The following is a 12,625-nucleotide window of genomic DNA, read 5'->3' as shown; positions in this document are numbered from 1 at the left end:
CAATGCAAAGTGACCCGACGCTGCAAACGAACGCTATGAAGGATAGCTCAATCAGATTCATCAAGAGTCAATATCGAAATTCAAACATCGGCAGAACGCCTGAAAAGTATATAGGAATTAATTGTGTATACATCATAACTCATCACTCGAAAGTCATCGAGATTTCGCCTTCATCAGGGTCGGCCCACGCATTTTCTTCGAGAGCGAACGCACCAACCGCACCAGTAGCCGCTCCGACACCAAGCACACCAGTAGCTGTCGCTGACGATCGAAGGGCGGGCCGGGTAAAGGTATTGTCGTTGGAGTGAGTAGGGGCTTCATAAGATAGAGAGCGCTGTGGGGGTTCGTGGTACGACGTATCGAAAGTCATTTGGTACGTTTCATCTTTAGGAGGCGATGGAGGAGATGGTGTGCGCTGCGGCGGAGTATGACCTGGAGATGCTGCTGGGGGGGGTTGAGGTGGGCTTTGAGGGATATCTTGGGGTTTTTCTGTCTCGAAAGATGATGGCGTGGCAGGGGAATTCAATGACGGTGAATTTAAATTCAACTTCATGGGCGGTAGCGTCGATTCGAGTTGCTTGACCTCCATCATTTCCGAGGCTAGCTCGGCTCTGATAGCGTCAATATCAAAGAGTACGCTTCCTGCCGCGTTGCCACTGGTAGGACTTTGAGGCGACTCAGATTGATCAACTTCATACTTCTCCCATGCTTTTTTCTGGGCCAGCTTTCCCCGCTTGAACAAGCCAAATCGTTTCTTCTCCGGCTTGGTCTCTGCTTCTCGACGCGCCTCGTCAATCTCGCGGATTAATTCTCGCTGCCGCTCGGCATGATTTTCAGGGTCGGGATCTTCGATCTCCGCAAATTCCTCGCTCAGGACTTCCCACCCAACGTGCTTCAACAGACGAGGAATAGCTGCCCGGTAATCCATGTGCCCATTCACGAGCTTGGTGACATCGACGTTCTCAATTCCTCGAATGCCTTCAACTGGAGCCAGCCCAGCCACTCGCAAAATACCGCCGCTGGTAGCGCGGAACAGATATCCTAGAATCCAGTCATTTGAAGCGTATCCGTTGACAAAGCTGCCTGAAACCACTCCACGGGCCTTGATATATTCGTCCTTATTCGCAACCACCGGCGACCCAAACAGATAGACATTCTGAACAATCCCATACGCACCCTTGTCTGCAAGCTCCTTCAGACATGAAAATATGACTCGTGCACCAAGTGAATAACCCAGCAAGGTCACCGGCCGCTTGCCTAGATTGCGGTCCATCAATGAGTCGGCCAAAATGAGCCCAGCCGCATTCGCTCGTGCGAGAGACACGTTCCATGGGTTATCAATAAGGTAGGAGAGTTTTGTAAGGATAAGAGGGAGTTGTAAAGATGCCATGAGAGCCGTGAGAATAGTGCTTCCAAGAACTTGCTGCAACCCTTGGGTTAAGGCCTACTTGAGTCAGTAAAATAACATGATTTGAGGGAATAGACCATACCTCGGTAGCTAAGATATTTATGGTTGCACCCATACTTTTGAGCATCTCGGGCTCCCACAAGACAGAATAGATATCCCCCATAATGGGATCGACCGTACTGTAGGGCAATCGGACATCGTCTACGTTGCCGGTCATCCACCCGGACACCGTAACAATTAGGTTGAACTTTTTGTTGTTATGTAGAGGGCGGTACTCAAATGTCTGCACTGCCCCGGTACGTCGATGAGACGCCCTCAATCCTATTGTGCTCCCCGTCAAAGTAGCCCCAGACGCAATCAAAGCTGTACCACCAGCACCGCCAAGAAACGCACTGGTTCCACCAACGCCGATTGTAGTGAATCCGGCAGCAAGGCCAGCACCGATTACTGGGGCTAGAAGGCCGGCTGAAAGGCCAATAACCAGACCTCCACCAACGGTGGCCAAGCCCATTATCATGTACTTGCGTTTCAGTGCTGACTTTCGACGTTTCTCCATGTGCTCAGACTCATCCCAGGTTTCTTTGTCTGCATCCTCTTGCATTTCAAGAGCATCGATAACACGCTTCTCGAACTTGGCTATCTGTAACCACGAAACTTCCATAGATGCCCCTACTCTCTCCAGTAACGTTCGTGACCGTGAATCATAGTTTGAATCGGAGATTAAAACGAGGAAAAGATCGCAAAGTGCTGTCCATCGAATATCAATATCGATCTTCTCAGTAGTCGGTAGCTGGGATGGCGTCTGGACCTCTGGGACATCCTCCTCCCGGTCGTAAGGTGGAAGGGAGCTTGACTCTGAAGATCGATTGGTATCAGTCGATAAGGTAGACCGATTTTCATCCTTCAACTTGCCAGATGTAGACGAAAGTGATTTGTTAGATCCATCCACCTCGGCCAACGGATTCTTGACGCGGGCATTCTCCATGAGCGGCCTGACGAGGTCTTCAGGCCGAACCCCGTGTTCAGCGAGCTGCTCGATCATCACTTGTTCGGCGGTGCTGATGTCCATGTGAGAGTACAGCCTAGTCATCATGGCTTGACCCCACCCTCTTGCTGAGTCGATGGCCTTTTGCTTCCACTTGCGCGTGCCTTTCGTAGACGGTGCTCTCTCCATATCCATGACCATCTCAAATATAGTCAAGCGGGTTACTCCCACATACGCTATCCTCTGGCTTTCAGTTAGAAGATCTTTCGTAGCTTGCAGCTGGCTAAGAGTATCACGAAGCTCCTCTCCTTCCACTCCGGCAGCAGTCGCGGCCGTCTCTTTGAAAAGATAGCTTGTATCTTCATCCATGCTGTTGATCGAGTCTTCGTCGTCGTCCAGCTGCACTCTGGTATACCCTTTTCCAGCCCCTCCCAGACCTTGATAAACCGCATCCTGGTCCTCTTGCTTTGAGCCACGGGCGATCAATCGCCCGTAATCATCATAGACATCGAACTCATCCAATGCGGTCATCTCTTTCCACTCTCCCTCGTAGTTCTCCTCAAGCTCGTCATCCCCTTTCTCCTTATGTTCATTGAGTCGCTGGTGCGACCACTGCGACATCGGAATTTCACTTCCTAGGGCGTGCTTCGGCCGTGAAGCTGCAGTATCGTTCTGAGCTGGCGTTTCTGTATAAACTGGAGGCGGTTCGACATTGTGCTCCGGCGGAGTAGCCTCAGGCGCACACTTCTTGGCTGTTGAAGCTGCTACTTCGTCCGTTGTGGTTGTATCACGCTCACTTAGCCCAGGCCTTGAAGACTGACGTTCCTCTCGATGATCCGCCGGAGACATTGTGCTATCAACAGGTCCCTCTACCGCAGGCTCTTTCTCAATGTTCGCTCCCGTAGATGCGGCTTGTTTACCTGCATCACGGACATTCTCCTCAGCATCATGAAATTGGTCATCATATACTGGCGACTCGGTATCTCGTCGGGACGGTTTAGGTCGCGATCGAATCGGTAGCCCGAAATCATCGAATTCCAGTTTCGATGCACTATCTTGACCCGCGGTCGGGTTGTCCACCGGCACACCCTGGTTCGGAGTCTCACTATCCCTGTTACTATCATTCTTGGGCGCATTGACGTCTTGCGGCGACGGCTTGTGGGAGGAAACCGAGGTACATAAGTGTTGATCGACAGGGAGGTCGCCAACGTTAGGAGCCGGACCAGAGCTCATTCTTCATCGAGATAAATCGAGATGCAGTCTTCTAGGTTGCTCTAATCTTTTGTTTTCCCCAATTGGTACCCCCGTCTGACTTCCGAGAAAGAGACGTATCATATGACCCATCCGCGCAAACGACTACCCTGAAGACCAAGCTCGTTCGTCGGAGATCCCGCTCTCAGGGTTGACAAATGTTATTGCAGTATACGGCAACGAGGCCACCAGAGGACCGATGTAGAGTGTTCAAGTTGGAGATGTGGATCGGAAAAGGGGTGGGTATGCGTATCCGGAACAGCGACAGGCAGCGGAGGCTTTGGAAGAAGCGTGGACGGTTAATGAATTGCAAAGAAAAGGTATAATGAGTTGCCAAATTTGCCGGTACTTACGTTGCCTCATAAAAACCGCCCCAAGGGTTGATGTTCCGATCGAGGGGTGCGACATGAGGTCCAACTGAAAACGGCGTTCCAAAATAAGATCGAAGCACCCGTGGGGTTCAAACTGAAGATCACGTCAACCGACCACAATTCACACTCAAATGCCTCATGTTCTTGATAGATACGCTTTCATGAACTACGCTTTGCGGAATATGCCTTTGCCGGTCTGGATTTTTAAAAAGTCACGTTAAGAAATATTACGTCGACGACTGTGCTTGACAGCTACAGCCAAACTACTAATGATTACTGGTAGGCATCGATTCGTCTCCTCCAACTTTTGGATACGCAGTTTTGGATGTTATCTCCTAATGAACAAATTTATGGTACTTTGCTTATTCTGTCAGATACCTAGCTCCCAGCTGATCTGAAGAGAAGCTCATTCCAGTCGTGCTCTGTACTTTGATGTCACATACAGAACTCCATACGCCTTCTAAGCAACCCCAGAAGGATTGCCTCTTCTGATGTTATCAACCCTGCGAGTACCCATTAGCAAATCAACAGTCATAGACAGAGCAATTGTTTCAAAAGACATACATGCTGCTCGAGGCACCGCCGCCTTCAACATTTACCTTCTCCGTGCTTGCCTTCTCCCTCTCCTGCAGAGCGGGCGCCTTGTTTCTATCGTAGTGTACTCCTTCAGCTAATCGTGACACATTATTGTGGTGTGAATTCTCGAGCTCTTCCCCTCTAGCCCTGTAGTTGTTTACGAGAGTATCTGCGATGAATCTTCATTAGTGGACTGTTCTATTCGACGAATCCAGGTCGGCGGCACAAACTAACTAGCAGAAGGCTCCTGCTTGGATAGTTCTGGCAGATGAGGCATACTGAATGTATGAACTGACTAACTTAATGTGCTAATTTAGAAAGTGTTTAAGTGCCAGTGATCTTATATACTCTCCCGGGTTGATGAAAATCGAACGTCATAGGTCGCCACATTTGCAAAGCGACAAGTACCAAACCAAAACGGTGTTCTGCAGTGAGAACAGAAACGTGCTCAGTGTATATTGTGCGTTTAATGTTGGAACCGTATTTAAGCGCCAAATTTATTCAACTGAGGTTTCTGGGGTGCTGGCCGTTATACTCTGTAGTCGAATAGCGTAGGATCCGTCTGCCAGTAGGTAACACGCATGTCACACACATCTGTATCAACAACGTCTATACCTAGACATACAAAAGCGTTGAGCATCCGGGTTCTCTATGTAGGCACAATGGATCAGGCTTGGTAAAATTGTCAGCATCTACCCCGGGCCGCGATTGCCTGAGTATGTCTGTTGTTAGTAGGTATATGCCTTCTTTCAGATACCAGATGTCCCGCGTAGTAGAGCTTGGGCTTGTCGAATGCGACGATTCCCATTGGCTCATTGTGAGTACAAGCTGGAAAACGCCCTATACGATTACAGGCTGAAAAACTCCTGGGCAATAAATATTCTGCTATGGTCGCTTTTTGTTTCACAATCGCTTGGTCAACTGGACCAAACAAGATCAGTAATACCGGATAGTTTTTTGGACTATGATATGATATATATCCGCCGTGATAAGGTCAGCAAACGACATGCTATGTCCAATGGCAATTTCTGCCTTCAATTAGCGCAAAGTACTATCCAGAAGCCAAGAGATATTCATGATTCTGTGGAGCACGTCAGCCCGGATCTGGTGTTGCGATCGGGCGACAAAGCCCGGTGTTTCACTTCTATGCTTGAGAGACAGAACCCCCACAGTCCACAACCCGCATATTTACAGGCAAACGTAGTTATAGTTTTCAGATTCAGGGGAACCTGGAGTATAAAACCACAATAAAGTTCAAGGATGAAATCATACCAAGCACAAAATCATGGAGCGAAATCGTGGCTGCTTCGGCTCCACAGGGCTGGAGGCCGCCGACCACTCACAGAAGAAATTGGCTGGCTCCGGCAACTGAGCACACGACTCCGAGTTTCCGACTCCTGTAGCAAGGCTTGGACCTTGCGAGTTGGGGCAGCGCCAGGCTTGCGTATTGTCTCTGCCTATTAACAACGTATCATCCCGTACTACTGATTATTCTCTTATCCATATACAGCACTTCCGATTTTGTCCTTATTATTCTTACTTTTCTGTTTCGATACTCGGCGCACCGTGTAACCGCGTGTTCCGTATGAAATCGCAGTGATCTTGGCCGCAAAGTTAAGACTAGAACGTGTTGGTTTACCGCGATGCGGTTGTCGACATATCCCATCCTCTTCGCCTTCTGCGGGCTGGCATCAGTCCGCGGTGATGGCGAAATCACATTCGAGGATGTGAGAGACAAATTACCCAAAACCTACAGCGGGCAGGGAGGAGAGCCGGGCCCGAAATATTTCAGTGAGTTCCTCCGGGATCTTCGCGTCGAGTGGCACTCGAGTGCTACGCAGGAATTATTTACTGATTGGATTATTAGAGGAATCTTCGTATGTCGTCTTTTAGTTCACGGAGTTTCAACAGCTAACGTCAATTTCAATTAGCTTCCATTATCACTATGACGGGCGGTGTGTACCCCTATCTCACCTCCTGGCCATCATCTGACTGATCCCCATTGCAGCTTCGCAGAGAGCACCCTTCCCGAAGAAGAAACCCTCCCGCATCTGTCCGCGCTCATTCAGACGTACTTGTCGACGATGGCCGATCTTGGTGCCGAAACATGGATAATGCACGGCTCGCTTCTGGCTTGGTGGTGGAATCAAAAGGTGATATAATCTGAATGTGTGAATATGGAAAGCTTTTGCTGATCCGGTCCAGATCTTCCCGTGGGACAACGATCTTGATGTTCAGATCAACGAGCCGACGATCCACTTTCTTGCCGACTACTATAACATGACAGAGCATCATTTTGATCTCCCTGATGTTGAGGGCGGGCGCACCTATCTCCTTGAAATCAATCCCAATTATGTCGTTCGGTCGAAGATGGATAAAGCGAACGTGATCGATGGGAGATGGATCGATACTTCCTCCGGGTTATTTATTGACATCACGGCTGTTCGGGCAGATGATGAGCGCCGAGCGAACGGTCAACCTGGCGCTTTGATGTGCAAGGATCGCCACAACTTCGATGTGAGTGCTCGTTGAAATCTAATCGACTGGAACGACACTGATTCCCTTTAGGAGTCTGAAATCTACCCTCTGCGAAACAGCTATTTCGAAGACGTTCCTGCGAAGATCCCGTACGCATATACCAAGCTTCTTCAAGACGAGTACGGCGCCAAAGCCTTGACCAAAACAAATTATCAGGGGTATGTCATTCTTCAAGAAGTCGAGTTCGTTGTCTCGACATAAACATGCTAACTTCTCTACAGTCATGAGTTCAACGAGCAGACGAACCTTTGGGAGAAAATCAAGTAAGTTGTCCATCTTGAATATACATGGTACCTCTACTAACAGTCTTTTTTCAAGAAACCATAAACTGCTAGCGCGGCGACGGAACGTTTCCAAGATTCCGGTTCGAACCACGCCTCTTCATCGTCTATACAGCCCGCCGGATAACTAGGGCATTGTCCAATCTCTCGCTCCTTTATTAAAACTCGACCATATATAATGAGGTCTTGCATATACCCGGCGTTTGTGGGTTGTTCAAATTTTGCAAGTTATGTTGGCGTTGTCCTTCAAGACGCATGCATTGTGGCCTATTGCAGGCCCTCTGAATTTCACTATATCTTTGCTACCAATACCCTGTGGTTCTGATATAATGGCCGACTCGCTTATTCTATGTCTATATTTAGCATAACTGTACTTGCCAATGCATAAGCTCTTCCATTTAAGCTTCTTTGACACTGGATCAGGGTACGGTGTAGCCCTGGCCTAATTTTTCTTAGTAGTCAAAACAAAACATAGGAAACCCCGTATTCTAGCCTTTTCAGTCAATGTGTGCAGTGTGATTCAATCCCTCATACAATGACTAGGGACATTCCGTTAATCAGACGTAGTCTCTTGATCTTGGGACCTCTGGCTATGGCAACTCATTGTAGCATATCCTAATTTCTGAGACGGAATTGGGCTGAAATTTGAGCACAAACTTAGCGTCTCCGTCGTCAAACTCACAGCTTGACAGGTGTCATTTCTATAATTCAATGATGTCTATATTAGTCAACAAATTAGGCGTGCGGGGAACTGTATTTCGCCAATGATGATTGTCTCCACTCTGAGTTGATGCGAAGATCATTCCACTATCACTCTCCAGTCTTTGTTCCAGCAGCTTGCCAGGAATCACTGTGCAGACCCTCGAGCTATCAGGTTTATCTACCTGAGCGAGGGTGGCAGCAAAGGATGCAGCTGCAGTGCTGAGTGTAATTGTTGCGCTCGCTTCCCCCGTCGCTCTTTCTTCGTTATCGTCTAACCCACCTCTTCCAACATACCTGAGCCTTACATCGACGATGAGACAGGGTCAATCCTAAATTTCCAGCGCCATGTCGTCCTCACCGCAGCCTCACCCTGCAGCTGACTCTGGAAAGTTTCAACCAGCCCCCGTATCACCGGACAATGGAAATGAGAATGCCCCTCCAGCTTCTCATAATCCGGCCTCTCGTCACGATTCTCTAACCATAAGAAGCTGCGTCACCTGCCGTCGAAGAAAGGTCCGCTGCAACAAAAGATCTCCCTGCTCTAACTGCGTCAGGGCAGGCGTCGAGTGTATCTTTCCTCCTCCAGGCCGAGCCCCGCGCAGGTTGAAACGGCCTCCTGCTGAAAACGCAGAGCTGCTGTCGCGGCTGCGACAGCTTGAGAATATAGTCGAGACAGCTATTGCAAATACCAACACTCAGCCGTTCCCGCCTCAGCGGCATAGTGATCGCTCGAGCGGCGAGCCGCCTGAGCTTTCTCAGCCTGCTCAGAGTGAGGCCGAGACTGAGGTCCAGCGATGTCCAGTAAGCGGACACCCGACTCAACAGCCTCCCTTGGAGCACGAGTTTGGAAGACTCGTTATCGAAGATAATCGGAGCCGGTACGTGAGTAATCGGTTTTGGGCAAGTCTCGGGGACGAGGTTGGTTTTATCTCAGCTGTCTTTTGTATTTTTGTTGAGAAGCTGCTAACCGGAGTAGATCGAAGAACTGCAGGATATTCTTGACCATTCATCCTCCGACGGCGATGATTATCCCTCTCCCGAACACCCTAGTTACTCTACAATGCATGATGGAATGCTTTTTGGGTTTTATTCTCTTGTACATTCCCTCGAGAACTTCCATCCGCCTCCCAGCAAGGTTCCAGTCCTATGGGATATTTATGCTGAGAATGTCAAGCCGTTATTGCCTGTGGTCTATGGGCCAGCGGCCCAGCAGGTCTTCGCTGTTGCTGCCGGAACTCCAAAAACTCTCGACAAGAACAACGAGGCGTTGGTGCTTGCTATGTATTTTGCGGCCATCGTCAGCATGTCGGCTGAGCAGTGTATGATTCGGTTAGGGGAAGCCCGTGACACCTTGGTTAGCCGTTATCGATTTGCTGTGGAGCAAGCACTTTCTAAAGCCGGTCTTATGAACACCCAAAGCTTGATCCTGATACAGGCTGCGGTGATCTTTCTGAATGCTGTCCGTCGAGATGACGATACTAAATTTGTCTGGTCCATGTCTGCTCTTGTACTTCGTCTAGCGCAAGGACTCGGCTTGCATCGGGATGGCAACAACTTCGACCTAAAGCCATACGAAGCCGAGATGCGCCGCAGGCTATGGTGGCATGTCATTTTACTTGACCTTCGATCATCCGAGGATCATGGGACAGACGTTCAAATTCATGACCAGATGTTTGACACTAGACTCCCCTTGAATATCAACGACACCGACCTCTCTCCCGACGCGAAAGAGCCGCCCAAACCAAGAGTTGGGTTTACCGACATGACTTTCTTCCTCATACGGTGCGATATCTGCTATGCTCTTCGGAGAGTAGCATATACATGCCCTAATACGAGTGGTGCAATTTCCGGACCCACTCCGGATAACTGCCCAAATGTAGTACAAACTGTGAATATGCACATCGAAGAGCAATATCTGAAGCACTGTGACATGTCAGATCCAATCCAGTGGATTAGTGCGACTATTGCACGCCTAGTTCTCACGAAGATGTGGCTGGTGATACACCATCCAATAACACGCTCTGGCCTCGACTCGCAGGCAAGCCAGGAGTCTCGGGAAAGCCTGTTTATTACATCCATCGAGGTTACCGAGTTCGCGCGTCTAATCAAAGAAGACCAGAACACTCAGAAATGGAGCTGGATGTTTGATGCTCATATGCAGTGGCATGCTATCGCAATGGTACTATCTGAACTTTGCGTGCGCCCGTTGAGTCCTTTAACAGATCGTGCATGGGTCGCGGTGACGACTGTGTATGATGACTGGTTCCAAACTGCGAAGCAGCGAAAAGGTATGCTTTGGCGGCCGCTCGCCAAGCTTATGAAACGTGCAGGCGCGTTAAGAAAAAGGCAACTAGCGGAGATTGAAAACCCTCATATTTCCGTGCAGCACACCATACCTAACTTACCAGAGCCAGAACGACCTTCCATAGGCTCACCTTTCTCATCTCACTTCCCAGAACATTCAAGATTGGTTGCTGCAGCTCCACCTATGGATTTGAACTCATCTCAGCTCCAGAGTCCGCTGGACTTCGATATGAGCCAAGGTCCGATGGGTGTCCTCAGTTCATTCTATCCTGAAGGGAATTTTTTCACCACTCCTGAAGGCCTCAGCTCAAAAACACAAGCACCAGTGAATCCAAATAGCACAACAACCCTGCCTAATGAACGAGCAAATAGAACCCTGCAAGATCGTCCCAACCCAGGCACCAACTACCAGGAGTGGGATCAAATACTTCGGGACTTTCAGTCAGACATGCAGGGGATGCAGGGCAGCCCCTTGGCGGACATCACCAGATGGGTGACTTAATTCTGTGATACATGAATGATTGTTAGGCCGTCACCTTGCTTAATACGTCCATTTGGAGCGCTATTCTTGCTGCCACATCTGCCGCTATGAAGATATCTCGTGTGAATCGCCTCGAAGTTTTGTCATGAGATACCCTATCAGCATGATTGAATTTGCGCTTTACGCTGTATGGCGAACATTATATCGGTCTAAAGTTGTTGAACTATATGAGTGCTTCTATGACAATCCTAACCCAATATTTGGTTCAAGCAACAGTGTTGGTACCTACGCAAAGGTACGCAGATTATTTGTGTACCACATTAATTACAATAGAAAGCAAAGCAAAACACTCTTAAGCGTACAATAATCTTGCATAAATTCCCCTTGATGTTCTGTGTGGGTCTTACCTGGTTTTTGGTTATAAGAACACCATATACTCCGCGAACGATCACGTGAAATAGACTATTCCGACTGGACAGCTTGCCATAGCTCCAGACCACTTCGTCCTTCTCCGTCGTAATTGACTCGAATAACCCAACGTTTCGTTCTTTGACCTCCCTTACAAACTCAAGCTCCTGGCACTCGACGACCTAAAGGCCCAAAACTACCGAATTAACGAACAATGCCCTCCAAACGCCCTTCCGTAACACCCTCGTCCTCCGCACCCGCATCAGCTTCAACATCAGGAACATCAACACCCCTACCAAATCTCTCCTCCGGCCCCAAAACGCTATCCGCGAACTCATCTGTCTCTGATATTGCTGTTCATGTCTGGCAACAGTACCTCACCAGTACGCCGCAGCGCACAATGCTCCTAGACGCCTTCATGGTTTTTCTCGTGCTTGTTGGTGGCGTGCAACTCGCTTATTGTGTGCTGGCAGGGAACTATGTACACTCCCATACCGCTTTCTCTAGGTGATTTGTCGCTAATTTTGTTTGATCTGAACAGCCCTTCAATGCCTTCCTTAGCGGGTTCTGTGCTGCAGTAGGACAGTTTGTTCTCACGGCTAGTTTGCGTATGCAGACGAGTTCTGTTGAGGAAGGCCCGGGGTCGAGTAAAGGTAAAGGATCTGGGGGTAAGGCTGTTGAGTATGGTGAAGGAGTTAATGGTGGTGTTTCACATGAAAGGTGAAAACTCCTTTCCTTTCGTCTTGCATTTTCATATTACTGTAGTTGGATTGATGGTTCGAAATGGAGATGCTTGCAGGTGCCATTATGCTAATGGATGTTTGCGACATTTAGGGCCTTCGCAGATTACGTCTTCGGCAGTCTGATTCTGCATTTCTTCTGTATTAACTTTATCAACTAAGGCTTCCGGGCTGTTGGTGGAGGGTAGAGTTTGAGACTGTCCGGTCCGTGTACCTCGATTTGCTATCTTGTGTGCTCAAAACGCCGTGCTGGGATGAGAGAATATCTGTATTTGTATTACATGTCACAAGGGTATGTCCCTGGCGGATCTATTTTTGTGGCTTTTTTTTTGGAACACAAATATATCAATATGCCTCGGATAAGCGGCCAGAAGATACGTATATGTCATGGCATAGCGACATTTTGAGTTATGCTGAACCTATCTCTACCCATAGATGCGAACATCCCACCCCCCCAACATAAAAACCAACACCGCTGAAGATGACTAAATACAGCCTCTAAGGGGTAGATTATACACATACTAATCCCCGAAGTCTATAACCTAGAAGATCCCAGGAGTTGAACAACGTTCTGAAGGGC

The 12,625-nt window shown here is 48.7% G+C and overlaps 5 protein-coding genes across 5 annotated transcripts; 3 read left to right on the top strand and 2 right to left on the bottom strand.

Annotated features, from left to right (window-relative positions):
• Nucleotides 1-60: 60 nt before the first annotated feature.
• Nucleotides 61-4,096, bottom strand: BDW70DRAFT_37824 (TMCO4 family protein). The gene is made up of 2 exons (XM_073743874.1): nucleotides 1,491-4,096; nucleotides 61-1,444 (listed from the first exon to the last, which is right to left on the bottom strand). Exons 1-2 carry the CDS (start codon nucleotides 3,624-3,626, stop codon nucleotides 143-145), a joined length of 3,438 nt encoding a protein of 1,145 aa, XP_073600550.1. The 5' UTR covers nucleotides 3,627-4,096; the 3' UTR covers nucleotides 61-142.
• A 265-nt stretch (nucleotides 4,097-4,361) lies between these two features.
• Nucleotides 4,362-4,875, bottom strand: BDW70DRAFT_126599 (uncharacterized protein). The gene is made up of 3 exons (XM_073735116.1): nucleotides 4,826-4,875; nucleotides 4,580-4,760; nucleotides 4,362-4,518 (listed from the first exon to the last, which is right to left on the bottom strand). Exons 1-3 carry the CDS (start codon nucleotides 4,866-4,868, stop codon nucleotides 4,476-4,478), a joined length of 267 nt encoding a protein of 88 aa, XP_073600549.1. The 5' UTR covers nucleotides 4,869-4,875; the 3' UTR covers nucleotides 4,362-4,475.
• Nucleotides 4,876-6,023: 1,148 nt separating this feature from the next.
• On the top strand, nucleotides 6,024-7,820 carry BDW70DRAFT_37796 (putative mannosylphosphorylation protein (Mnn4)). Its single transcript, XM_073743873.1, has 8 exons — nucleotides 6,024-6,382; nucleotides 6,459-6,468; nucleotides 6,523-6,546; nucleotides 6,600-6,744; nucleotides 6,797-7,108; nucleotides 7,160-7,287; nucleotides 7,351-7,392; nucleotides 7,448-7,820. Exons 1-8 carry the CDS (start codon nucleotides 6,235-6,237, stop codon nucleotides 7,539-7,541), a joined length of 903 nt encoding a protein of 300 aa, XP_073600548.1. The 5' UTR covers nucleotides 6,024-6,234; the 3' UTR covers nucleotides 7,542-7,820.
• Nucleotides 7,821-8,232: 412 nt separating this feature from the next.
• Nucleotides 8,233-11,280, top strand: BDW70DRAFT_37783 (putative C6 transcription factor). Its single transcript, XM_073743872.1, has 2 exons — nucleotides 8,233-9,030; nucleotides 9,089-11,280. Exons 1-2 carry the CDS (start codon nucleotides 8,458-8,460, stop codon nucleotides 10,916-10,918), a joined length of 2,403 nt encoding a protein of 800 aa, XP_073600547.1. The 5' UTR covers nucleotides 8,233-8,457; the 3' UTR covers nucleotides 10,919-11,280.
• A 141-nt stretch (nucleotides 11,281-11,421) lies between these two features.
• Nucleotides 11,422-12,419, top strand: BDW70DRAFT_126596 (putative oligosaccharyl transferase subunit Dad1). The gene is made up of 3 exons (XM_073735115.1): nucleotides 11,422-11,786; nucleotides 11,847-12,025; nucleotides 12,140-12,419. The coding sequence occupies exons 1-3, from the start codon at nucleotides 11,520-11,522 to the stop codon at nucleotides 12,204-12,206; spliced, it is 513 nt and encodes a 170-aa protein (XP_073600546.1). The 5' UTR covers nucleotides 11,422-11,519; the 3' UTR covers nucleotides 12,207-12,419.
• The last annotated feature ends 206 nt before the right edge of the window (nucleotides 12,420-12,625 follow it).

This window comes from Aspergillus foveolatus (assembly GCF_047715535.1).
Source record: "Aspergillus foveolatus strain CBS 279.81 unplaced genomic scaffold BDW70scaffold_2, whole genome shotgun sequence".
Lineage (NCBI taxonomy): Eukaryota > Fungi > Ascomycota > Eurotiomycetes > Eurotiales > Aspergillaceae > Aspergillus > Aspergillus foveolatus.
The sequence above is the reverse complement of the archived record's forward strand: the minus strand, read 5'-3'. Positions and strand labels throughout refer to the sequence as shown.